Source organism: Drosophila elegans, unplaced genomic scaffold (assembly GCF_018152505.1).
Source record: "Drosophila elegans isolate 14027-0461.03 unplaced genomic scaffold, ASM1815250v1 contig_133, whole genome shotgun sequence".
Taxonomy (NCBI): domain Eukaryota; kingdom Metazoa; phylum Arthropoda; class Insecta; order Diptera; family Drosophilidae; genus Drosophila; species Drosophila elegans.
Genome location: NW_024545499.1, coordinates 1,211,909 through 1,236,988, shown reverse-complemented (window position 1 = coordinate 1,236,988; position 25,080 = coordinate 1,211,909). Strand labels below are relative to the sequence as shown.

Here is a 25,080-nt window from a genome sequence, read left to right as displayed (position 1 = left end):
ACCCTCTGCAAGGGTATAAAAATAATACCCTTTGCAAGTGTTTATAAATTTGTAAAATATCACAAGATAATTGCAGTACACATATATCAGGTAATGGCAGAACGCTAGCACCATTAGAATGCTGTCATGGCAATGTGGGGACAAAACAAAAACATTGCATGAAGCAGACTAAGCTATTGCAGGGTTGAATTCCACAAGTCCGCCCTTCGAAAGTTATGTAATCAACGATTTTGGTATATAAATACATAGTAAATGCTTTATTCATAATTTTTGTATGCAATTCGAGCTCGCGTTGATTGATGCATTTTCCAAATAAAACTCTTTTTTCGAGATTCTCATTACAAGGACGAATAGAATGAACAGTGTACAGTGTACAATGTACATATATACGAGAATATATGTTCTTTATAAATTTATATATTTCCTTTCGGTTGGGAATTCTCAACAGTTTATAGATTATATGCTTAGTTATAAACAAAAGATGTCATTATTAACGTGTTTATTTAGTTATTTCCTGGGGTAACCGTTTAACAAGTAAAACGTTTGTACAAAGCCTTTGGAAACTGCATTGTCTGCTCGTTCGTTAGGTAAAAATCGAATTATTCCAATATTAAATAGGATATACAAAATGTAAGCGTTTCATCGTATCGCCTTAAACTAAGTTTTTCTTCTCGTTTCTTTTCGACAAATACCCAACTAAATGGCTTACTTCAAATTATTATTGTTTTCTTCATTGTGTAAGTGCGTTCAACGACTGTAAAAGTTAATGAGAATGTGAGGAGTGTGTGCTGCTGGATGCGGGTGTGCCTCTCGATGTGTTTGATGGGTGCACATGGCCCTTAGTAGGCGTTTCGGCGCTTGTAGTTGCGCACGTTGTTGGCCAGGCAACAGGCAAAGATGAAGCCGATCAGCTGAAAAAGTAATTCGGCAATAAAAATCGATCCCACAAGCTTGGTCAACTAATGCTAATGCTAATGCTCACCTCAACCGCAATAAGGCCGATGCCCGCATACTTGGCGGTCTCACTGCCAGCAGACATTAGCTCGACGAACTTGCCACGGCATCCAGGGTAATAGTTGGTTGGAAGCAGGCACGATCCATTGCAGCAGCTGGCAGGCAGCGATTTGGCTTGAATAAGGTAGTCCGCAGCCGAGTTGGGTCCGCAGCAGTGCAACTAGAACATCAAACGGTTCGATCAGAAACATATCAAATGCCCAGCTCAACTGGGGATCCCTTACCGATCCTTGAATGGCATCGAAGACACCTCCCTCCCCCTGGTGGTCCGCTTTCCAGGCGTTGTCTATGACGTCGCCCATGGCCTTCTCGTACTTGTCCTTGTTGGTGAACAGCAGCACAATCAGCGTCAGCTGCAGGATCAGCAGAATCAGCAAGAAGACGGCATAGCTCATGGTCATGCAGACGGATTCGCGAATGGCGCCGCAGCATCCCAGGAACGAGATGAAGACCACAATCGAGCCCAAACTGATCAGTACAATCGGCATGAGGGCCTGTGGGGGGAAGCCCACCTGTCCATTGACTTCAATTGTTCCGATGCTCTTCAAGATCAGCACTCCATAGACAATGGCCAAAATGCCGAGAACCTGCGTAAGAGAAAATACATTAATTAATTAATTTAATTAATTTAAATAGGGCAAATGTTTTTATTTCCTTTCTGGGAGATTCAAATAATAACACTATAATAACAATCAAATATCATTTGGCCCGAAAGAATAGTTATATTGGTTTTTTTCTTCGAAATAAATAACTTTCAATCGGTCAACAACAAGGCGTAAGATACACGCATCAGATAGATACTGCAATTGCACTTTCAACGAACAGCTCTAAATATAGTTCAAATTAATCAGCTTGCTCTCGTTTATTTTAATTGAAAGTGGAGGAGTAAAAGAGCTTTCGCAATTACAATGCTAAAAATGCTTAATTACCACCGAACCCTGGAGCTGACCTCAGGGATTCCAAGTCGATCCCAGGCACGCCATCAGCGGCGGAAAGTTGATGATAATTAAAATAAGTACACGCTTTACGTAATTCCCAACTAAATAGTTGGCTAGGCTAACAACGCTATATTGGTCCAAGAGTATTTGCTGGCCAAACAAGGCAAAGGCCTCCTGATCTGCTGCGATTAGATAAGGCGGCCCAAGATGAACACTGAAAGCCGTGAGCATCCGTGACATTCACACATGACAATGCCGTACAGATCTCGACAAGGTCTGCAGTGCACGTAGTTTTGGATTTTATGGCGAGTTTCAGTGGCCCAGACGACAATGCAAATCAACTTTGATCTTTCGGCAGCAACGACTGCCTGATTTGCAGCCACAATTGCCGCGCCAACAATTGAATTTGCTTGATTTCATTATGTGCACATGCTGCTCGCGGTAACTGTATCTGTATATTATACACATCTCTGTGGGGTGTGTGGGCTGCCATCATTTCCACAAATTCAGAACTCGAGCGGCTGTGCGCGAAGAGCTTTGAATACATTCGTGGGAGGCGGCCACTGATTCACATGTACTTTGCAGCTGGATATGATTCCATGTCAAAATTGACCTAAAAATATTCAAAAATCCGAACAAAAGAAAGCATCGCCACTCTGCTGCTAATTGTTCCACTTTGGCAGCACTAATAAACAAAATGCTGCTGCATAAAAACAACAGTTTTCGTTTTGAAACCTGTTTGCAGCCGCCAACTTTTCCTCTCCAGCTTTTACTTATGCTAGCCCGATTTCTGCCAACGAGGACATTACACAATCCACATAAATATGGCCGAGACAATGCTGTCGGCCACATTCCGTTTAAAGCTGTCAACGACAGCTCCAATGACGTCACACTGAAATAATAATATAATGCAAATCGCTTTACCAAGTAGTGGAATGCCTGGAGCAAGGGTCTGAGATCATATTTCCGGACCAAAAAACCACCCTGAAGATAATCGAAAATAGTTGGGAAGTTTGCATACTGGAATAAAAAGATAAATATATATCTATTTATGTGGTGGACCACACCCAAAGCTGTGAATTGTTTTGTTTACCGCCAAAGTGCTGGCATCTTCAAAACAAACAAGTAAAACGGAGTTGTGAGCATAAACGTACAAGTATATATGGTTCAGCAGGAGTAAGACATTATGAGCAACAGGACATATGCGTGTTGCAAATTAACAATTAAGTGATAAAAGTGTACATTTTAATTGCCTAAGACATGCAATAGATATTTGTATCTGTCAAGCTGATTTCAACAGTGATGAAACAAGTGTAAAAATTAAAGCTGTTCATGTATTCCGGCGATTTTTTTGTTTGTATATATAAACTTTGTACTTGCTTTAATTTTTGTATTATTTTAGAAACATTTCCTTCCCATATGAGCGGGTTTATCTCTTATTTCAGTTTAAAAGCTACATACTTTGAGTTAAAAAGTATATACGTATAATTCGACTATATCAATTGTAATTTGACTTAATTTATTTGTATATAAATAAACACTTGTTTATAATACTTATATATATTTGTTAAAGTCACCGTTAAGACAAATCTTTTAACCGAAAACCAATTTATAAGCCAAGTAACAGAAATGTTTTTCAGTAATTTTTCATATTTTTAAATATGGACATGTAAACCATCTTACTAATAATATATTCCAATGAAAATCGAAAGATGACACATCATCGATCGAACAACATTCCCGGGTATCTCACTCAACACCAAGTTTTGCTTTAGCTAAACGGATATGTAAATATTTACTCCTGAAGTAGTTTGTTCAGTGTTTCATGACACAGGAAACGACTGCCGATAAGCTGAATGCAGGTCATTTTCAATACTCGGTGGCCTTACATTCATGGGCGGCACTGCACGCCCTTATGGCAGCAAGCAAGCAGCTGTGACCGAATAGTTGTGACTATTATAATAATACAGGTTTCTCATTTGACATGCGAAATTTATACTAGAGGTTCTAACTCGCATTTTACAGAGCTGAGCAGAATATTAAACTAGAAACTGTGAGAAAAACTTCACACTCAAACGTGGTGCAAATAACGGGTTCTGTCGTGAAATAAGATCACTCAATTAGTGATAAAGCTTTTTTCAACGCAGTTAGAATATTTTGTATTTCAATGGCTTTACTTAAAAATCAAGAACTTTGCGAACAAATTGAATTAATGAACAAATTCAAGTTTGTCGAATTGTAAGCTTGTATTTTGTTCTGACTGTTTTCCAGTTGTTTTTCCCCTTTTTTTTCAAACTGCGAAATGTTGTTGCTGCTGTTTTTTCGAGCGTTGCGGCAGCTTTTTTTCATTTTAGGTGTATTGGTACTCGGCGAGCTCTAAAAGCGGCTTGTTAATTTATTTGGCTTGTCTGTCAAGTGTGTTATGTACTCAGATATATACTCGTGTGAAGCAGATAAATATCAACACGGCACACTGTAAGTGACGACTATGTATACTACAAACTTCTGCTCCGCCAACCAGTTGTATATGGTTTGCTTTTGTTTTATCGCTCTTCTCTAGAGCAACAAGTTTTTATTTTCGTCTGTTCCTTTGTTTTTTCTGCTCATTTACCTACTTATGTGCAGGCATGTTTAGGCCCACAGGTGCGGGCAAATCAAAAGCCCTAAAGACTGTACATAAATTACAGAAATTAGCTGAAGTTTTTAGGTCTAAGCCATCTTAATAAAATACGTGTAACTTAAAAACCACTCACAAACAAATAGGCCAATACAAAAGCATGAATTTTATAATTTGAATTTGAATTCAGAATCCCAATACAATTTTTTTTTGAATTTCACAAGCCTTTGTTGGCTTTGTTGATAACATTTTGACCGCAGGTGTAGCTTTTTTAATATTTTCAATACGTTTCGCTTTTCGGTTTGTTGTTTTGCCTTTGTGACTCACTTTACGGCCATTTTCAGGCGCCCTAACGAATGCTAAGTATTCAAAATTTCTCGAGCATTGCAATATTATTTGCTTTAATTATTATTTTAAGCACAGTTTAAGGTTTTGTGTCAGGCAAGGCTATCTTGTGTGAGTGAGTGAATCACTCAAGCAAAAATAAGCTAAGTCTGGAAAATAAAACTCAGAATACTCAGTGTTTATGGCAGTATTCGATTACAAAAAAGTCTGATAAATAAAAGCTAAGCTTTTTCCCACACACATTGCTGGGGTAAATACTTTTGAGATCATTTTTATAAACATATAAAAGCAACCGGTTCTTGCTTTTTAGGAATTTTCATCGACTTTGGTTTAACGATACTAGGTTATTTTTTACTAACAGTATTAATCGCACAACAAACTAGAAAAAGAACATTAGTTTGGATTTGACAACACATTTTAAAAGACGTTTTGGTTTTGGTTTAAAAAATGATTCTTTTGAATTAAAATTCGTTTTTAGGAATTTAAAGAGCTAGAACTAAAAACTGAAAATACCGAGAGAAAAAACAAATAATTGCATGCCAAGAAGTTTACAAATTCCTGTTCTCAACGTAAATAAATAAGGGTGAACTTCTCGGAACCGGGGGAATTTGGCCCGATTGCGAAAAATCCAGTTGCTGAAATGGAAGCTGAACAACTCACAGCGGCGATGACATCACCAAAATTCAATAACGACTCTGAAGCAAAATGCAAACAACAGAAAAGCACGAGTTCTCAGTTTCTCAATGCGCCGCCTCTGTTCTCGGGTTCGTCTGAAAATTACCGGGCATTATTTTTATTATACGTGGATTTCTCCAGGGGCTGCCGCTGACGCCTTCTTATATGTAACTCAGTATGCACATTGCATATGCCATTGCCATTCGACTGAATTTATCGACTCGTATTTCGACAACACTTTCGTAACACATTTTGTCCCATTTTGGCTTTCACGCAACTGTCTTTGTACCGGTTTTGTATCGGTTTCGGTTTTGGTTTCGTTTTCGATTTCGATGGCTATAAAGCAGACAAATTAACTAATTTACTCTTTACTCACCGACACAATGGTGTTGAATATGAAGAGGATGTACTTGACCAGAGATGTACCGCAGTCCATGTTGATGGGTCTTCACTGTACCTGTGCCTGGAATAGGGGAAGCGGAAAAGCGCAATTGAATTAATCACATTAAAACGGGTGTACAATTGGGTATTTGCCCAGCTGCCGACAAAATAACACTTTAATTGTGCGATAATTGTTCAATCTCAGCAGATGAATAGCGGGTAAACACACATACATATACAAATCGTAGCAAAAGGAAGATGAATCAGAAAGGTTATTTAAAGAGAGAACAGAGAGATAAGGTTTAACCAAGCATCCATTATCACCCAATTTTCTTTGGCGTCCTTTCATATGCGTCGCCCGGGCAACAACAAAACAAAGGCGAACGAAAACACAAAAGGAATGCAACTTTTCCACAACAACAAAAACGACTCAATGGGGCTTCAAGATTCAAGTGGAAAATAGGAAAAGTTCACTGCACTCTGTCAAGGAGAAGGAGATGAAGAAGAAGCACATCATTGTCTTAATTGCATACAATTTTCTTCCGCTTTTCACACTTATTTTGTCGTACTACGCAGTCTTTTGTTTTCGCGTCTTCTTTCGACCACTTTTCTGGCTTGCAGCATCTGAATATTTTTTTGTCCTGCCGCAACTTTGGCTTATTATTTTTTGTCATATTATTATTTTCCGCTGACACTTATTTAAGATAATTCCGAGAGTCGCAACATACATAGTTCATTAAACTGGACACGCGTCATTACCTTCGACTTGTAATTATTTCCAAATTAAATTCCAACGAAATGCGCGTCCGTTCGAGTCGAGCAACTTTTTTTTAATCAGTGTGACCGTGGCGGGACTGCTCTTATATGTCATCCGAACGCCAGAGTTGTACAAAATTCTCCCTGAAAATGCCCACTCTATCTAGCGTGTACACAAACCGTAGTATGAGTCTCTGATAGGCCACTACCACGGCCTCAAACCAATGTAGAACTACGGAAGTTATGCCCTGTTCAGACTGAATCACATCACTCCGTTTTTACGAATTGTAGAATTTTAGAAATAAGAATTAAATAAGACTTAAAACGAAATATTTTTTTGTAGGACATTAAATACAGTATATATTTAATTTAAAAACAAGTGCCTTGGCCTAAAAAAAGGAAAATTTCTCTATCGTCGCTTCCTTTATTTTTGCTATTAGTGCGATGTAAATATCTAATGCCCGTTGAAATTAGTTTGACGTATAGTTAGGGCAGCTCGAGTTTTGGAAGAGATACCAAAAATAGACCGCAATAAATTCCGTGCCTTCAAATTAGTGCTGTAAACTGTAGTAAACTCTTTTCCTTATCAACGGCTGGCACAGAGATAAGTCAAGTTTAACAAAGCTTTTCACGAGAGGAAGCCCGCTAATAAAGAACCGTCTACTGACAAACTTTTTCAGTTACTATATAACATCGAAACGAAACGCATCGAGTAATTTATATTTCTTTCATCGAAACCGACTGAAACTGATATACATTTTTGCAATGGATTGCGGCGGAGTATTTGTGAAATATGTGCTTTTTGTGTTTAACATACTGTTTGTGGTAAGATAAGTTTCCCAAGAGATACGATACCAGCGAATATCTCCATTAGTCAACATTGGAGGGGCTCGAAAATAAAATCCCTTGGCTTGTGCAATATCTTATCTGCAAACCAATGACAAATAAACTCTTGAGGCTCAAGATTTCCGACTGCACCGCCCTGGATACAGCTTTCAAAAGTTATCTTATCGAGGAATACAGGGCAAAATGGTTAAAAACAGCTAAAAAACGTTGTTTTCCTTAAATAAATCATCGCATGCCAATGACGAACGTAATTACGGTTAATGAGCTGGAACAGTTGACGGAAAACATGCTGTACTCGGGAAAGATAACAGCATGAGTAATACGATCGTGTGAAGTATCTAGAGACATCCCCCTGTGATAGATCTTCATGTTATATGGTATATGGTGATGAAATTGTTTGTCAGATGCATGATGCTTTGTTATCTGTAAACGCTGCGTGGAAATTTAATTTGATCGTCGTCTCTTTCACCTTTTCAGGAGGTGTTAAAGCTTCGTTTTGCCCTCGAAAGTAATCAATATAATTAGATAAAATTTACGATATCCCTGATAATTAGAGTGAGCTTTTACCCGCCGTGTAAAGTACCCGATGCGATTGGGAACAATAACTTGGGCGGGGGTGGCTGTTATCCAATTCGCTTGAATCACCACCCGGTGACTGTTACCGTTACCGACTAACTAATTGACTAACATAACTGATTTTTGGTTTTTGCATTGCAGATATGCGGCATTTTGCTTATCACGCTCGGCTCCATTATGGTGTCAACCATAAAGGACTTCTCGAACGTCGGTGAGACCTTCACGGCCAACAGCGTGGCGATCATCATCCTGGTCCTTGGCTGCATCATCTTTGTGGTGGCTTTCACGGGCTGCTGCGGTGCCATTCGCGAGAATGCCTGTGCTCTGACCACGGTGAGTTAAGGGATCTTTGGCCAGCAGAACCAGCTTTGTATGTATGAACGTTTCCCTACTCTTTCAGTACTCCGTTGTCATGCTGGTGGTGCTGATCAGTCAGCTGGCTTTGATAATCTACGTGTGGGTGTACCATGTGGAGATACAGAAATCCCTGGAGAAGATTGTCCAGACCATTTGGGATCAGCGCAAAACCGATTCACTTCTCATGGACACACTGCAGCGATCCGTGAGTCTTTTTCATTTATATACATATATGAAAATACCTTATTTTTATACAATCAAAAATTTAGCTTTTGTTTAGTTTTTTTTACGAAACATCTTTCCTTTTCTAGACTTCTAGACTACTTATAGTTTGAGTCTGATTTTCTTTTAGTTTAAATACTTTTTAGAAATCTATTTCATGATTTTTAAACATTTCGACTTTGGGAATAGTTTTAAAAGTTAAATCGATTCGTTATTAGAAAGGCACCTGTTTTCCTAATCAATGTCCTTTGCTTGCAGTTCAAGTGCTGTGGTCTCAACGGTTTTGCCGATTACGGCGTTAAGTATCCCGCCTCCTGCTGCGACGCGCCCTCCAATGGAACCTGCGCACTTACCCAGGTTATGAATCGATCCAGTTGCCTGAACGCCGTCGATTCGTTCTGGGACACCAACGTAAATATTATTAAGTACGCTGGTCTCGGTGTGACCGCTGTTGAGGTAACTTAAATCTTAAGCTCTCCGAATTCGCCATACTAACTGGAAACATCTTTCCCTCAGCTTGTCGCCTTTATCTTCGCTTGTTGCTTGGCCAACCAGACGCGCAACTCCCAGAGACGCCAGAACTACTAAGCGTTTAAGCAAGCATCCTTTAATGTATTAGTTAGACTATCTCCCCATCTTTTTGACAAAGTAAATGTATCAATAAAGATTTAAAAATAAACTTTTCATTGAAAATCCTTTACATACCGACACATTTACGTTTTTGAATGCTACCTAGCAATTAACTTTAATAAAACTAGGCTTTGAAGTTGATTTTCTGCTATCTATATTTTTATCCATACTTAAAAAAAATGGTATTTTGTACCAAAAAGTTAATATTCTGTTTCGATTTCTATGCACATATGTATGTTCAAAAACAATGAAACTCTATCTATTTATGGCCGTAAATCAAATTACCATTTTTCTTTTAAAACCAAAAGTCACAAAAAACGAATAATAAAAAATTAAAAAAACAATACAAATCTTTATTAATCATTATATTTGAGATTTATTTTTGTTGGTCAAGAACAATATTATGCCCTAAGTTTTATTAAATTACTTAAACATAATAATTTTTAATGAAGAAAATATTTAAAAAAATGATAATTTAAAAATCATGACAATTAGGCATTGATTGAACAAATAGGATGATTTTGGTATGTACCATTAATTTCTAGGCCAATTATATGAGGCTGATTTTTAATTTAGCCTATGTACGGTTCCTGATTATTTTACATAACCGGCATGAATATTTTGGAAAGTAAAATTGACAAAATATCTACACACGTAAATAATTTCAGGTATCATGTACGAATTTTATACATATAAATATCCTACATAAAACTACATATAATTTACTTTTGCAATTGTTTAATCATTTTTATATTTGTTTTATTATTAAAACTACAAAATTACTTATTACTTCTATCAATGTAATACATTTTCTAAAAGTCATAATTTCATACCTTCCTATAAGGTATTCATATTCTTGACCAGCATCACTACGAGATAGTCGATCTAGCCATGTACGCCAGTCCCCCTGAAAATATTATAACTTAGCTGTTTTTACATTTTTTTTAGTTATCTTTTCTATAATTAGCAATGGTTTCTTTTTTAAGAATTACGGTTTAAAATTAATTCAAATCGGACGACTGTTAAATATAGCTCCATGAATAAAAAAATGGAATAATAAAAATATTAATTTTAACTCAACTCAAAAACCTGACATCTATTTACCGTAGAAAGTTGGAAAGTTCATTCGGTATCGACAGATGTTGAACGAATAAATATATACCAACCAAAAATATGTTTCTATTTATTTATTTTGTGAGTATAAATACAGTATTACTTTTATTGTGAGTGTAAAAAAAAAATATCAATAAAAAAGCTTTTTTGTTTCTTTCTTGTTTAGAATATTTTATTCAGGATCACCTTGTGATAAAACCTTTTTCTTATTGGATAGCAAATTTAAAAAAGAAGTACTCAAAAAATTTATATTGTTTCCGTGATCAATAATATACAGATTATACTTAATGGATTTCCATTGAAACAAATACATACTTTTCTTTAGTTGAAACATGAAGGAAAGCTATTGTCGACTATTATCCATTACAAAACAAATTTGCTTCTTGAAAACAATCGGGTTTTAAGTGGCGGCATCTGTCAAACATTTACATTTATGCTAATAACTTAATAATTTCGTTTCAAAAAAAAATATTGTATAAGTCTGTCCTATCTCAGGCAGGCTTTTGCGATTTGTGGGCGTTAGAGTAGGAATGGTCACTTCTGTAAATAAACGTGCGCTGCGTAGACATAACAAGAATCTGAATGTTAAATGCCGATAACACTAATTTATAGCCGAAATACCCAGAAGCCAATGATACAAATTTCTGGTAGAGTACGACTTTTAGATTACGTGTTTTATTTTATATTTCGAGTTGTGGCCAAGCGATCTTGGAGCATTTCAAAAAATTTTACTACCAATAGATCAATCTTTAACATTGTCATACTGAGTAAATGGATTATGTAAGTCATTTGTGTGCAAGAGCTCGACAAAGACCAATTTTTTTTTTAAAATTTTGGTCTGTTAAACCGCTGTAAAACGACTGTAAAACAGCTGCTATATCCTTAAAAACTCGAAAAAATCGGTTGAGAAATTCTCGGTACCCGACTTAATCGGACAAGCTAATCATGCCAGAAATTCATTGGAAATTCGAATTCTTGTGGGCAATATTCTAGGAATATGAATTACATTACAGTGTTTGATAGTATTTTTAACCTTGCCAACACATTCATATGAATAATAGTGATAAAGCTTGTGACACAATGGGAATCGACAATAAAGCTTTTTTTACAACACTGATTTAAAACTTTATGAGCCATTTCATGTTTATTCTCATATATTTCATTGAACCTTTTTTCTTGTGTAAATTGTTAGACAGCCTTTTCAACGGATTTTTTTCGGGTTTATTTACGACATCGAAATACTTAAGCCTACTTTGATTGCTGAAATTGCTGCAAATAAAACTTAATATTAAATCATATTACTACGCAATAAAGTAATGTTATTTAATATTAAGTTTTATTTGCAGCAGTTTCAGCAATCAAAGTAGGCTTAAATATTTCGATGTCGTAAATAAACTCGAAAAAAATCCGTTGAAAAATCCTTGGTACCCGACTAAATCGGACAAGCTAATCATGCCAGAAATTCATTGGCAATTCGAATTCTTGTGGATATTTAAAGTTAGGCGTTTTAGTTTTTTTCGGCCGTTAAGCACAAAATTTAACAATATCTTAGTAGGCTTTAAGTTGCCTCATTTGTTTACTTACTATAATTGCGGTCCAAACAAGATATTTGATGCAAAAAAGCGAGAGAAAACAACAGTGCGCTTCAAAAACGCTCAGTTCGAAATCAAAACTGTATTGATAATATTGATATAATCGTCTTGCTACTGCGTTTATCATAAATATTGTGTTAGAAATGATTTATTTAGCGTTGTTATTCAAAAATTAGGCATAACCCTGTCCTCCGGCGCCCTGGGTGCGCATACAGTTGGTAAGGGCGCCGGCGATTAGGAAGACGATCAGGTCGAAAATGCATAGGCCAAGACCGGACCAGCGAATGATGTCCATGTTGTCGTTCCAAAACTCCTCGAACTTGTCATTGCAACCGGGCTTCGATGTGTAAACCGAAGGGGTGCTGCACGTTTGCTGGCGATTCAAGTAGCCGCAGCAGGTTCCGGGAACCGGGAGGCCGATAGCTTTGTAGTTGGAGTAGCTGGTGTTGCCGCAGCAGCCGAAGGTTTCCTCCAGCACGCCCAAGGCAGTATACTCCTGGGAGTTCCACAGCGTGCTTACCAAATTGCGCATGTCGCCCAGGAATGCAGATCGGTTCACGAACACCCAACAGGTGAGCACCAGTTGCAGGATAAAGAGGATGAAAACCATGCTGGTGTACTGCACAATACATTAGTTGTAGTTTTGGGTGTTTTTGGGTTTTGTCCCACTACTCACCGCTCCCGTCATGCAGGCGCTCTGCCTGAAAATGCCATAGCAGCCGAAGAAGGACACCACGAAGATCAGACACCCCAAGACGGTGATGCAAATGGGGATTGTGTCAGGGTTCGTCCCATCAGCACGATCGAAGTGACTGAGATCGGACAACATAATCGAGCCCAGCACGATCAGAAGGATGCCAACGATCTAAACGAATCAAAAAGTTCAAGATTAAAATGAAAAAATGTTTATTATTTCAGAATATTTTCAACTATGATTATTTATTAAAGTTATTTAAAAAAGAGATTTATGATATATTCCTGCAAAAGTTGGCAAAAGGCTTGTATGAACAAAAAGTTCCGAGGAAATTTATGATGTTGAGAAATTCGATTGTATGTATGGATATTAAACGTAAATATATTAAACGTACAGAATTGATCTTGGGCTAAATATTTTGAACTTGAAATATCCATCTAGATATCTAAAAAATTTTCACAGGTACATTCCCATATTTAATCGGCTAGTGATTAATGAATATTTCTTAGTATAAATAAAGCCCCTACTTCTTTTTCATAACATATCGTTATGTGTATCTATTCACATACAAAACACAGATAATGTCAATTATCTGATTAAGTTTGTGTTTGTTAAAAGGCATTACAGTGTTTGATAGTATTTTAAACCTTGCCAACACATTCATATGAATAATAGTGATAAAGCTTGTGACACAATGGGAATCGAAAATAAAGCTACCGATGCGTAATTTACGAATTTTCTGGTTTTTTTACAGCACTGATCTAAAACTTTATGAGCCATCTCATGTTTATTCTGATATATTTCATTGCACCTTTTTCCTTGTGTAACGTAAAAGTGATTTAAAAAATATTTTGTTAGTAAGCCTTTGTTTTTGCGTTGTAATGTGAATTAATATAAGGTTATATTAGCAGCCATTTCACCAATCAAAGTAGGCTTAAATCTTTCGAAGACGTAAAGTAAAGTCGAAAACAAATTGTTTTAAAATAAATCCTGTCAAATTAAAATTAATTTTAGCCACCAAGGCAACACAGCGCACTTTTAAGCAGACAATGTTTGTGTTATTTGAAACCAATTGTTAATTTCTTTGAAAGGAATACTTCTGAGCAAATAATAATAATTTGTGTATTATTTATTTAGTAAAAAACATTATCTTTTCTATCCAAAAACGTTAACTATTTCTTGATTGATTGAAATCTACACACACAACAAATAGACTTAGGTCACTTTATTTTTATTTGGAATTTTACAAATGTCCTTGTTTCCGTAGCTATTCAAATTATCCAAATTATCCAAACACTTACCAAAAACACGACATTAACAATATATAAAATGAAGTTGACTATTCCCGATAGACAACCCATTTTAAAAACTTTTTTTTGTTTCAATTTACAAGTAATACAATTTGGATAATGTTATCCGAGAGAAGCTCTGATTTGCTGTGATTTTATCGCGTATTCGCGTCGCTTACTGTCGTTCGATTGGACTGGTCTTCCATATGGGCTACCGTTTTTAAATTGTCCAACAGACACGGGCGATATCGGAAAGATACGCGAGTGCCAGATATCGTAATCGTGGCCCAAAAGGAAGGATAGATAATGGGGCCTGAATGTTGGGGAAATCGATAACAATTGGCATATGGAGTGATTCATTGCTGAGGGCATTTGATCTCACAAATGTGGCCGTGGGCTTATCGACTGATAGGGACATAGTTTTTGGAAAAACATCAACTTGTCTTGTCTGATAAGATAGGCGGTGGCCAAAGATAGACAGCGAATAACCAATAGTATTTCTTTGAGCTTAACCTATTTCGGTTTATTTACGGTAAGTGATGGACGTGTTTTGGAATTTATGCTACGAACAGGGCTACATCTATTAGCTAACAGCTAAGAAGTTGCCTCAGATTACACTCTTAACGCTTCCTCATCGCGCTGGCCAGGCAGCAGGACATGATGAAGATGCCAAGCTCGAAGAGGGCTATGATCAGACTGCTCCATCGAATCAGTTCCGTGCTGGCTTCCCAGAAGTCCATGAACTCAGCCTGGCAACCGGGTCGCTGGGAGTAGATGTCGGCCTCACACGCCTGGTTGCGATCACTGTAGCCGCAGCAGGAGGCTGGCACAGCGCCATTATAGTCGTTGTATCCGTTTTTGCCACAGCATTTGAGCTGTAATTAAAATTATTATTATTAGATTGACATTAACAAGCCTTGGGTTATATTATTTGTCTGGCTTCATTTCTGAAAAACTTACGGCCAACTGAAGGGCATCCATGGGATATCCCTGGGCGGCATTATTCTCGTTCCAGGCCTTGTCCACCACCTTTTCCAAGTTGGTCATGAACTTGTCGTTCGCCGCGAACATCCAAATCGATAGGGCCAGCTGGAGGCCAAACAGAATCAGCATGCAGATGGCGTACTGGAGATGCAGATGGGAAGTAAACAAGTCAGTATCCCGAATCGGATGGGCAATGGATCCCAAAGACTTACAATGGTAGTGCAGCAGGGGTTCTCGCGAATGGTGCCGCAGCATCCGAAGAAGGCCACCACGAAGGTGACACAGCCGATGACGATAATTATGATTGGAATTGTTGCTGTGCTGACTTCGCCGTCGAAGGAGTTGAAGTCACCCATCTGCGAAAGCGTGATGGAGCCCACCACGATCAGCAGGATGCCACCGGCAACGAAGATCAGGTTGAGCAAGTACAGCAGGTACTTGAACGTCGCGGACAAGCAATTCATGGTGATGGATTTTTCGGTTTCTCGTTGGTTCGCTGGATAATCCGTTCGTTCGAATCGACGATTTTCGTCAAACTGAATTGGCTATCTGGCAGAAGTCGGCTATTAAAGCGTATTCGAAAGCCTCATCTTATCAGAAGCACTATTATCTCAGCCATAAAGTGCCCTATGTACTAGCTCTGGAAGCTCTCTTTCCTATGTACTTGAAATTCAGTTGTTCAACTTGCACCCGCTTAGATAACCAAGAGACCATAGAGGGTGTACGAACTTGGGCATTTACGTACTCAGCGGACTCTGTGAATCACATGTGGTTTGGTCTAAACTTTTGGAGGGGGCGGAAGTTATCTGACATTCATAAAATTCAATCTATGGGGCGTTGGTCCTCTCGATAAGATGAATCACTTAGCATTTTAACACTTCGCTGCCTTTCACACTTTGTTCTTATCATGAGGAAAGGTTGGTTTGAACGCTGACTCACAAATTTCACATTTCGTTACTTACTCGTGAGTCCCCGAGCTTATCGCGTTGATTTATGTACTATCAATCGAATAATAAACTTTTTAACGGGTGCACTACGAACGTAACTCACAAGCCGATTTCGATTTTGATAGCAAATGGGGTTTCCAGAGGAGATGAACTATCCTTCGACATTAGAAATGGCTCTTTCACTTTACTAATAAAATACATGAATAAAGATTAGATTGCATATTGCATTCCACAAAGTCAACAAAATGTAATCTCCTGATATGTTAGTTCATTGGAAATGTGTCAATAAAATCAATGATTGATAAGAGCGGTCATCTAGTTTAATGTTTGCTACCCTTTTAAACATCTATTTTTGATCGGTTCTTACTTGGGAATAGTTTAAATTCCTAGGCCTACTAATTTTCAATAACAATAAACATAGGAAATAGTTTAGTTGAGTATAAACGGCACTTCTGCTTCTTGTTTGTTTAAAAATGTTTTTTTAATGCAGAAAACAAATATTTTTACCTGGTACAATATAACATAACAGTGCGCAATCAGTGCAATATATAATAAATTTCTCAGTTTATTGCAATCTCTAGGAGTATAAATTATTTTTTACAATTAAAAATATGAGCACAATCAATATAACTCTCAACTAACGATCTTACAAAACGGGATCATCTCGCATTCGTCATGGGATTTGCTGCTTAAACTTGAGATTATGTAAATTTCAATGGCCATCTGTGTCAGGTGATATGTATTCGCAAAATTGGGCAACATAATTCGTACTTTCGGTTTCAATTAAAATTTGTAAAAAGACTCTCTCTTCCATCGATTAATAGTCCGCACGGCGTCGATAGTTCCGAATGCTGTTAGCCAGGCAACAGGCAAATATAAAGCCCACAAACTATAAGAAAATAAGAAGTTATACAAGCATTAATAAATTTATTAAATTACCAAAATAAATATATGATTATCGTTTTATGGTAAAATTCCGAACTTTAAAGATTTTCTGTAAGCAGTTTAATATAATTAAAAAAATGCTAAATAATGTTAATAGAGCCAAATCATATTAACAATATAAAACAATATTTAATCTTTTGATTTCAAAAACTTTCAAGAGCTTCATTTCATTGAGATGCATTACATTAAAAATCTTAGATGCCATTCCTTAGATTTCCAATTCAATTTTCATCATATTTAAACTAAATCAAAAGATAAAGTGGTTAACAGCCTTAAAAAAAACAACGAAAAATGTTGTTGTGTAAATATATAACATGCGTGTTATTGATACTAATCAAGAATTGGTCTTCTTTTTAACAGGTAGTAAATACACAGGACATAAATTAAACCCTTTCGTTAAAAAGAATTTTATTTTTTGTCTGTTAAAATACTCTTTCTGGGGAAACCGCATCTTTGTAAAGTAAAGCTATATTCTGTGTCAAAACTAACCTCAATACCGGCAATGACCAGGCCAGCGTACTTAATGATGTCGCTGTTCCTGTCCCAGAACTCGACAAAGGCGACCTTGCATCCGATCGGGTACACGGTCGCATTGCTGCAGTTGTTGGTGTCTCTGCAGCAAGAAGGTGGGAATTTACCCTGGTAGGAGTAGTCGGCGTATCCACTGCGTCCACAGCATTTCATCTGGAGTTCCGAAAATGAGTTAGAGGTAAAATACATGTTTACATCGCATGCAAACTGCGAACTTACGCTGATCTGAATTGCATCCATGTAGTCGGAACGACGGGTGCGATGCTCCCAGGCCCTCTCCACCGTATCGCCCATGATGCCCAAGAACTTGTCCTTCTGCACCCACATGTAGATGACCAAAGCCAGTTGGCCAATCATTAGGACGAACAGCAGAATCGAGTACTGCAATGATAGGAATCAGTAAAAGTACTCAAAAGTAATCGAAAACACCCAACCGTCATGGACATGCAGTAGGACTCGCGAATGGCGCCGCAGCAGCCGAACCAGGAGATCAGCAGGATGATGGCGCCCAGGATAATCATCGTGACGGGCACCTGCTGGGTACGCAGTGCATCCGCGAAATCATCGATGTTGTGGACTTTGCTGAACAGCAGAGCTCCAAAGACGATTAGCAAGATGCCGCATATCTGAGGAAGAAAACATTTTAAGTTATAACACAATCAAGTCCAAAGCTAACCATTATAGTAGCTAAAAAGATATTTATGACCACCAGTTTCATCTGCACAAATCAGGCTCAATTTGAAAATGAAAACAAAAGCAATAATCTCAGAATGGTTTATAAAATTAAGTGATCTCTTTTTTAACTGATACCAGTCTTAAACAAAAACATCCCTTAACGATGTAAAAAAGTAGTGACGATCTCTCCATTAATATACAAAATTTCTGACGCCAAAAAAACATTAAAAAAAACATAAAAAACATACTTTCGTGGTTTTTAAGATATTCGCTTATATCTTGCTCACTTTTTTGCACTGTACCTGAATTCAAATAATTAAGCTTAAATTAATAATAGTTTTAAAACTTAATTTTTAAAAATTATTTAATAATTGTAAAAACAAGTTAAAAAGAAATCGAGGACGTTTTCAAACGATTTACAAAAAAGTGCCAAATAAAAAAAACTTCTTGTTATAGTTTGAAAACTATTGTATTTAGACCAACTATGTTAAATCAGTGGGATAAGCATTTGACAAATTAGCTTGTTTTTCAAAGACTCGTGAAACAAATGTTTTTTCTTACGACCGGCCCATCATATAAAAAATTATTCAAGGGCCATTAAACCGACAGTTGAAGGCTCAAAAATAGTCGTTTTGAAATATAGAAGGAACATTTTTTTTAATAACTTTTGAACGGATCATCAGATCTATGCAAGTTTTGTGTCTTTTCAACCAAAATGAAACTAGGATAAAAAGTGGAACATATGTTATTACAAAACCGAAACCAAGAGCTTCAATTTAAAAAAAAAATTGTGTGTCACTTTTACCGCCCTTTCTTCTGAACCAATTCATTTTTGAAAAGTCTTATATTAGCGGATATGCGCACGTTCTTGGTGCGCATCGTCAAGACATGTACTGCCGTCCATAGTGACAAAGAAAAAAGAAAAGTTTCAGAGAATAAAACACCCTAAGCCTACTCACTTAAATAAATGTTTATTGGGATTTACGTAAAAAGCTTTCAAACGTCAAAAAGCTTTACCCTCTTTTGTTAAGCAACTTTTAGTAAGTGCAATCCACTGTAAGAAATCAAGGAAAAGTTTATCAGTTATGCCAGCTTTATCTTGGGTGTAGAGCAACTGAATAATAAATAGTTGTTATTTTTTAATTACCTTATTAAGCTGATAATCAATGTTGACGGCTTTAACCTATACATTTTCACTCGTGTCTTTTATCTCTTCGTCTCTTTAAAAATAATAAAATATTTCCAGATATGTGCGGTAAAAGAAAAATGTTTACTATTTTAATGAAATTTTTTTAGTTGCTCTTAATAACGACCCGGTTATACTTAAAGTCAATTTCGGAAGGTTCTGCTGGTTAAGTTTTTGTTTCGATGTGTGATCAACTGACAAACAGGGCATTTATCTATTACTTCTTGTTTATTCTATGATGAGTGGCAACGGCACTGGCCTGCCAATTTCCATGCCTATCAAAGGCTTATCTTTTATCAATCCGCTTGATTTTGTTAATTAAGATTTAATATAACAGTTCCAGCCAATCTACGATAACCATCAAAAACAAATTTACTTTGGCTTTGATTTTTTATCGCCCTGCGTCAACCCGTAATCATTCGATTAGATGCGACCAATTAAACTATTATTCATAAGAATTCAGAAATTTTTAAACTGCAGCATGACTAATCCGTTGAGTTCAGCAGTTCATTGGATCAGATCGGATCCGAAGAGAGCGAAATTGGGACACTAGTCTAATTATATTAATAACCAACCCACCCACCCACCAGTCTGATATTTCTATCTCTGTCCATCCATCAACCCCCACCAATCCGTTTAAAATTGAGTTCAAGTGTATCGTCTGGGGCGCCCACTTCCATTATGTTGCGTGTGTAGATGAAATGCTACTTGTTTCCGAGTTTTGGCTCGCCTCAAAATGGGAGCAAGTTCACAATTAATTAAGTCAACTATTTTCTGTTGGACCCTCTATTGTAATCACGCAACTTGACATTAAACATTGCTAGTGTTTTTGTAACATATCACAAATATAAAAACTGCATTGGTTTTATATTATAGAAATCATCAAAATGTTACGGTAGAAAATCAAAGCTTTTCTAATGGGTGGACTATAACTATGATATCTGATACTTCATGTATTTTTTTCTTGATTTAAATAATCTTTTCTTTTTGTATCGTTTTCTACCGTATCTAATAATAATAATGTATTGCAAGGCTTGAAAACTTACTAGCTGGATTAGCTGGAACTGAAGAATTCGCTGCTTAAAATTTTGAGTTTAACTTTAACATAAAAGTATAAAAGTGATGTTTTTCTCGCTGTTGAGAATGACATCCATGTTTGCGTGACGGGAATAATGCTTGGGCCTCCGGCTCCGTCCGATCACACCTGCAAATCAGGGCCCACAAACTGGTTAGGCCCAGTACAGTTTCACTCTGCGGTGCAGCCACTTTGGGGCAGTTAGTTAGAAGTTGCAAAACCATATCGAAAAGGCCACTGCTGGCTGGCGTTTCAACGATTGTTAGGTTGCTGTTTGAAACCAGTTAACCTCGAGCGGATGCCAACTAATGGGATGCATTTTGTTTCTGTGGTTGGTTTTAGGGGGAACTCTCTTGAACCAAACGAAACCAATTCAAACTCGTTTTCAGTCACCAAAATAAACAAAATACGTAGTATACACAAATTTATACCGAATTTTTGGGTACCGCTACGTCACTTAGGCAGCCCAGTTTTAATAACAGGTTTGGCATACTGATGATCTCAGGCTCTCTGCCCCCATATTACATGTACAGTGCGTTTCATAGCCGAAAAAACCTTATTATTAGTAAAAGGGTAAATTAGTACCGATCAGGGAACTGAAAACTTTTGATATTATGTTCTTGTTGGATCTTTGACAAAAAAATATAATAAAATTTATAACGAAATGAAAACCAAAATGTACAGAACAAAAAAAACTTACTCTTGTCAACAAGTTTTGGGTCGCGACTCTCTCAGTAAACAAACCAACAACATATTTTTAAGGATAAACCAGTTTTAACCGTACCAGAGTTATGATATCATAGCAGGTTTACAACTAAGGAAACTGAATTGTGCTTGGCCGGTGATGCAGGAAAATGATATAATCTAGATATGTTCTACTCACCGAACAGAGCAAATTGAATATGAATAAGATATATTTGACCATGGAGATTCCGCAGCTCATTTTGCTTGAGTTTTGTAGGAGGTTACTGGTGGAGGTGAAGGAAGAACTGCAACTGATCGTCCGTGGAACAAAAAAGAATGGAATTGAAAAATTCAGATACAAACGTCAAAAGTTAAGTATTTATCGTTTTATTTGGGAAACATCCACACACACACAGGCACACGCACTGATGTCATCCGTAGTAAAAACATTTTGTTTATTTGAACATTCAAAAGAAACGCCAGCGGTTTTTACTGGGTGTGGAAATTAGCACACGATCACGTACCGCCTGGGCATCGATTGTCGTTGGTTTCGTTGGTTTGGCTAGTAGCTAGCTAGCCCTAAAACTATTGTACTTTTTAGACTGAGTTGTGAATTTGTGCCTAGTTTACACAATTAATGGTGTATTTTTTCAAAATGTTTTGTCTTCGTTGGGTCTTAGAGACATTTTTATGGCAATCTATTTGACAATGCCTAACACAAATGCACAAGCTGGTTTAAAAAGCACATAAAGTAAAGATGAGGAGTAGCTGACCCTAGAACTAAGCTAATGGTAGGGAGGAGCTGTCCCTCAATTAAGTTAAAGGCAGGGTCTGGGAGCTCGAGATCAGCGCACGAGCTCCGGCAGCAGCTTCTCCTTGGGCAGCAGGCGCTGCTTCAGTTCGTGGTAGCGCCGCCAGATGTAGGGATAGCCAGAGGCCCAGGACAGGAAGGCCTCCTTCTCAGCGGTCGTCTGCTCCACCTTCTTCAGGTGCTGGTAGTACTTGCCGTTCCTCTTGACTCCAGAGGCAGCATCCTGGACGAATCGGGCGAAGCGGAGCTTGAGCAGGGTCTCCGAGACGTCCAGCAGGCGGTTGCCCTTGGGCGGATGGACCAGGCACAGCTGGCAGACGACAAAGTCCTGTCCTTTGGGAGACTTAAGGGGCAGAAATGTGGCTTCACGTCCAATGAGGCACTGCTGCAGCCAGGAGTAACCGTTGGCATTCACCCGCACGCCTGGGAGCTTCACAGGCAGCAGACGTCGGCGGCTGGTGAAGATTGGGATCAGAGGTCTGTGCTGGATCATCAGCAGAGTGTCCTGCTCCTGTTGCTTGACCGCTGCGATTTTGCCCGTGTGCATCACACGCTCGCTGATCAAACGCTCTGGGATATGGGAGGGCTGCTTGAACTGGCGCACCAGGTAGGCGGGCTTCCTTTTCGCATAGGCCACGGCCAGCATCAGGGCCGAGGTGCCGTAGATGGCCACCTCGCTGCCAAGAGTGTCCCGCTCCAGGAAGTTACATAAGTTCTGGTACTTGGCCTGCACAAAATCCTTGGCCGACTCCATTGGGAAGCTGGAAATTGTTCGCTGGTTAGGTTTTGCTTGTGCTTCTGTGCCGCCACTGGCCGATGTCACTTTACCACACGGATGCGTTGTGTCGTTTTGTTGGCCTAATCTATACGTAAGAGCTGCTAATGGCTAATTTTGTCGGTGATTCGGCCTTTTCTCGGCGACAATTCTGTTTTGCTACTGAACAGACTTTGACATTTGCCTCGAGTGCGAACAGGACGACTAGTGTGCGTGTGCTGGCTGCGATCGCCCTTCCGGCGCTGTGCAACACTGCTGCTCTCTCTCTCTCTCCCTCTCTCTCTCGTCAACACTCACTCTCACACACACAAGCACATGCAGTTTGAAAACAAAACCCACACACACTCACACCTTGAATTTTCCGCTTTTTATTATTTGTTGAATGAATTTACGCGCGTTCCGCCTTACGAACCGTTCCTCAGTCGTTGTCAATGCTAACTGAACGGCGAGATCGGCCAAAAGCTACGCTGTGGCGGTACATGCTTGTGTAGCAGCCTCAACCGCCTGTTGCTTCGCACTCACACACGAGCACGTCATTTGTTTTGGTTTTGGTTTCGTTTCGCCATCCCCCTTCCTCCAACGGTAATTGCACTAACTTGTTTTCCCCTCTCTGTTGTGTTACCAATCGCGCTGACTTAACCCTTTGTTTATTTATGCAAATTTGCTGCGGTCGCCGTTTGTTTGTTACCTGCTATTGAGATTGGAATAATGTAAATGAGATATAGAATCATGCTCAAAGCAGGAGTTACACCTTATATTTAAAAAATCAATAATGAAAATGATTTTTTTTTAATTTTATTTTAAAATCATAAAAAATATTTGTGTTGTTATTATTTCAAAAATCAATTTCATTATTTTCTTTTAAATTTTATTTTAAAATCAAAAAAATATATATTTGCTATTTTATGAAATACAAAAATAACTTATATTATAATATTTGTTATATATAAAACTTATTGGAAATGTTTATTTTCTTCCCAACCCTTATAGTAGCATCAATTCTAAAAACATATTTTTCCTTGCAATATAAAGAATATATTTATACGAACAGAAAAAATGAATATAACATTCGACATAACTAGTGTATTTATCAAAGTATCAAAAGATTTCGAAAGATTTGTATGCTAATATAACGTTTAAATGGTTTAAGCAAACCTATCTTAAGATTGCTAGTTTTTCTTTTTAAGCTGATTATAAAAATATATATAATTTATGGATTAAAAGAATCTGAAAGGTAATGTTCTGATACTAAAAACTAAGTTTGAAAATTGTTTAAATTACAGAATTTGCCTGGAACGTTGAACCGCAAAACTTTCGATGCGATTTCCAATGCAGCTGGCGAACGTGTTTTGCGGTTTTCGGGTTGTCGTGGGCGGATTTTCACGAAAGTGCCTTAAGCCAACCAGTTTGGGCCGATGCGCAGAAAGTTTCAATACCAATAGTCGCCCTACTATGGCTTCGGGCATGGCTTCCGTTTTTAATTACCAGACAGAAGGGCGTTGTAAGTGTCTGTAACTTTTCCTTGACACACTAACAACAACAACAGCAGCAGCAGCAGCAGCAACCGCAATAACAACAACAGAAACTGGTTTCCAACTTACGTAATCGTAATCCGATGGAAACGTGGTGGCTCGGCAGCATTATTTTTGGATTTGGAGAGGAGAACGCCAACTGGCGCACCCGCTGGCCATTCCTAATTAACAAGTGTGCTCCGCGCAATTAACCTCACGTTGTTCCGTATTTAAATGTATTTCCACAGCGACAAGCACACGAAGAGAAATATCTGCATTGATCAGAGCCATATCAGTATGGTATTTTTAAGAATATTTATCATATCATTGGGATCTGCATTTTTCCGAGCTACAAGTGTACATGCTTTACTTTCTTTGGGTTTGATCAATTGAGGAATGTTAAGATCACGTCAATAGATTGATTTTCCTTAGCTGAACGTGAAATAATGACACGTTCCATTTGTTACTACAAAACGCACAGACTAAAAGCTGCCAAATTCCTCATCTATTTGTGTATATTTCATTTGAAATATAGCACGAAATAATAAAAGCATAACGTTCTTACTCTCGTTGTTCCCATGGCACAAATAATCAACATTAATTTAATTTGTCTGAAACATATTATACTTAACAAGACCTCAAACCAAAATTTTTTTTAACAAAACAATTTGTTTGCATTTGTTTTTTTTTTTTTTTTTTGTACCAAACATATTGTTTAAGAATATATTTCGGCATTTACATAAGTTGGACTATAATAATAAAGTCTGAACTATAATTAAAAATTAAAATACAAATACAAAATTAAAATTCTGTGGGATGACCAAATTGATTAATTTAAGCTAGAAATCTTAAGAGCTTAGGTATTGTTGAAAGTATATTTATATTTATATATTATATATTTATATCCGACA

At 37.6% G+C, this 25,080-nt stretch overlaps 6 protein-coding genes across 6 annotated transcripts; 1 reads left to right on the top strand and 5 right to left on the bottom strand.

Annotated features, from left to right (window-relative positions):
* Positions 1–228: 228 nt before the first annotated feature.
* LOC108145117 (23 kDa integral membrane protein) lies at positions 229–6,841 on the bottom strand. Its single transcript, XM_017270328.2, has 5 exons — positions 6,730–6,841; positions 5,966–6,052; positions 1,239–1,601; positions 983–1,174; positions 229–911 (listed from the first exon to the last, which is right to left on the bottom strand). Exons 2-5 carry the CDS (start codon positions 6,023–6,025, stop codon positions 840–842), a joined length of 687 nt encoding a protein of 228 aa, XP_017125817.1. The 5' UTR covers positions 6,026–6,052; positions 6,730–6,841; the 3' UTR covers positions 229–839.
* Positions 6,842–7,400: 559 nt separating this feature from the next.
* LOC108145129 (23 kDa integral membrane protein) lies at positions 7,401–9,406 on the top strand. The gene is made up of 5 exons (XM_017270344.2): positions 7,401–7,551; positions 8,290–8,481; positions 8,549–8,710; positions 8,986–9,183; positions 9,244–9,406. The coding sequence occupies exons 1-5, from the start codon at positions 7,492–7,494 to the stop codon at positions 9,313–9,315; spliced, it is 684 nt and encodes a 227-aa protein (XP_017125833.1). The 5' UTR covers positions 7,401–7,491; the 3' UTR covers positions 9,316–9,406.
* Positions 9,407–12,129: 2,723 nt separating this feature from the next.
* Positions 12,130–14,165, bottom strand: LOC108145099 (23 kDa integral membrane protein). Its single transcript, XM_017270290.2, has 3 exons — positions 14,058–14,165; positions 12,739–12,927; positions 12,130–12,681 (listed from the first exon to the last, which is right to left on the bottom strand). The coding sequence occupies exons 1-3, from the start codon at positions 14,115–14,117 to the stop codon at positions 12,235–12,237; spliced, it is 696 nt and encodes a 231-aa protein (XP_017125779.1). The 5' UTR covers positions 14,118–14,165; the 3' UTR covers positions 12,130–12,234.
* Positions 13,967–15,579, bottom strand: LOC108145101 (23 kDa integral membrane protein-like). Its single transcript, XM_017270292.2, has 3 exons — positions 15,242–15,579; positions 15,006–15,170; positions 13,967–14,920 (listed from the first exon to the last, which is right to left on the bottom strand). The coding sequence occupies exons 1-3, from the start codon at positions 15,491–15,493 to the stop codon at positions 14,666–14,668; spliced, it is 672 nt and encodes a 223-aa protein (XP_017125781.1). The 5' UTR covers positions 15,494–15,579; the 3' UTR covers positions 13,967–14,665.
* Positions 15,580–16,523: 944 nt separating this feature from the next.
* LOC108145100 (23 kDa integral membrane protein) lies at positions 16,524–23,123 on the bottom strand. Its single transcript, XM_017270291.2, has 6 exons — positions 23,010–23,123; positions 21,272–21,383; positions 17,887–18,078; positions 17,672–17,833; positions 17,411–17,605; positions 16,524–16,865 (listed from the first exon to the last, which is right to left on the bottom strand). The coding sequence occupies exons 2-6, from the start codon at positions 21,329–21,331 to the stop codon at positions 16,794–16,796; spliced, it is 681 nt and encodes a 226-aa protein (XP_017125780.1). The 5' UTR covers positions 21,332–21,383; positions 23,010–23,123; the 3' UTR covers positions 16,524–16,793.
* Positions 21,444–22,953, bottom strand: LOC108145097. The gene is made up of 2 exons (XM_017270289.2): positions 22,712–22,953; positions 21,444–22,644 (listed from the first exon to the last, which is right to left on the bottom strand). The coding sequence occupies exon 2, from the start codon at positions 22,635–22,637 to the stop codon at positions 21,918–21,920; it is 720 nt and encodes a 239-aa protein (XP_017125778.1). The 5' UTR covers positions 22,638–22,644; positions 22,712–22,953; the 3' UTR covers positions 21,444–21,917.
* Positions 23,124–25,080: the final 1,957 nt, after the last annotated feature.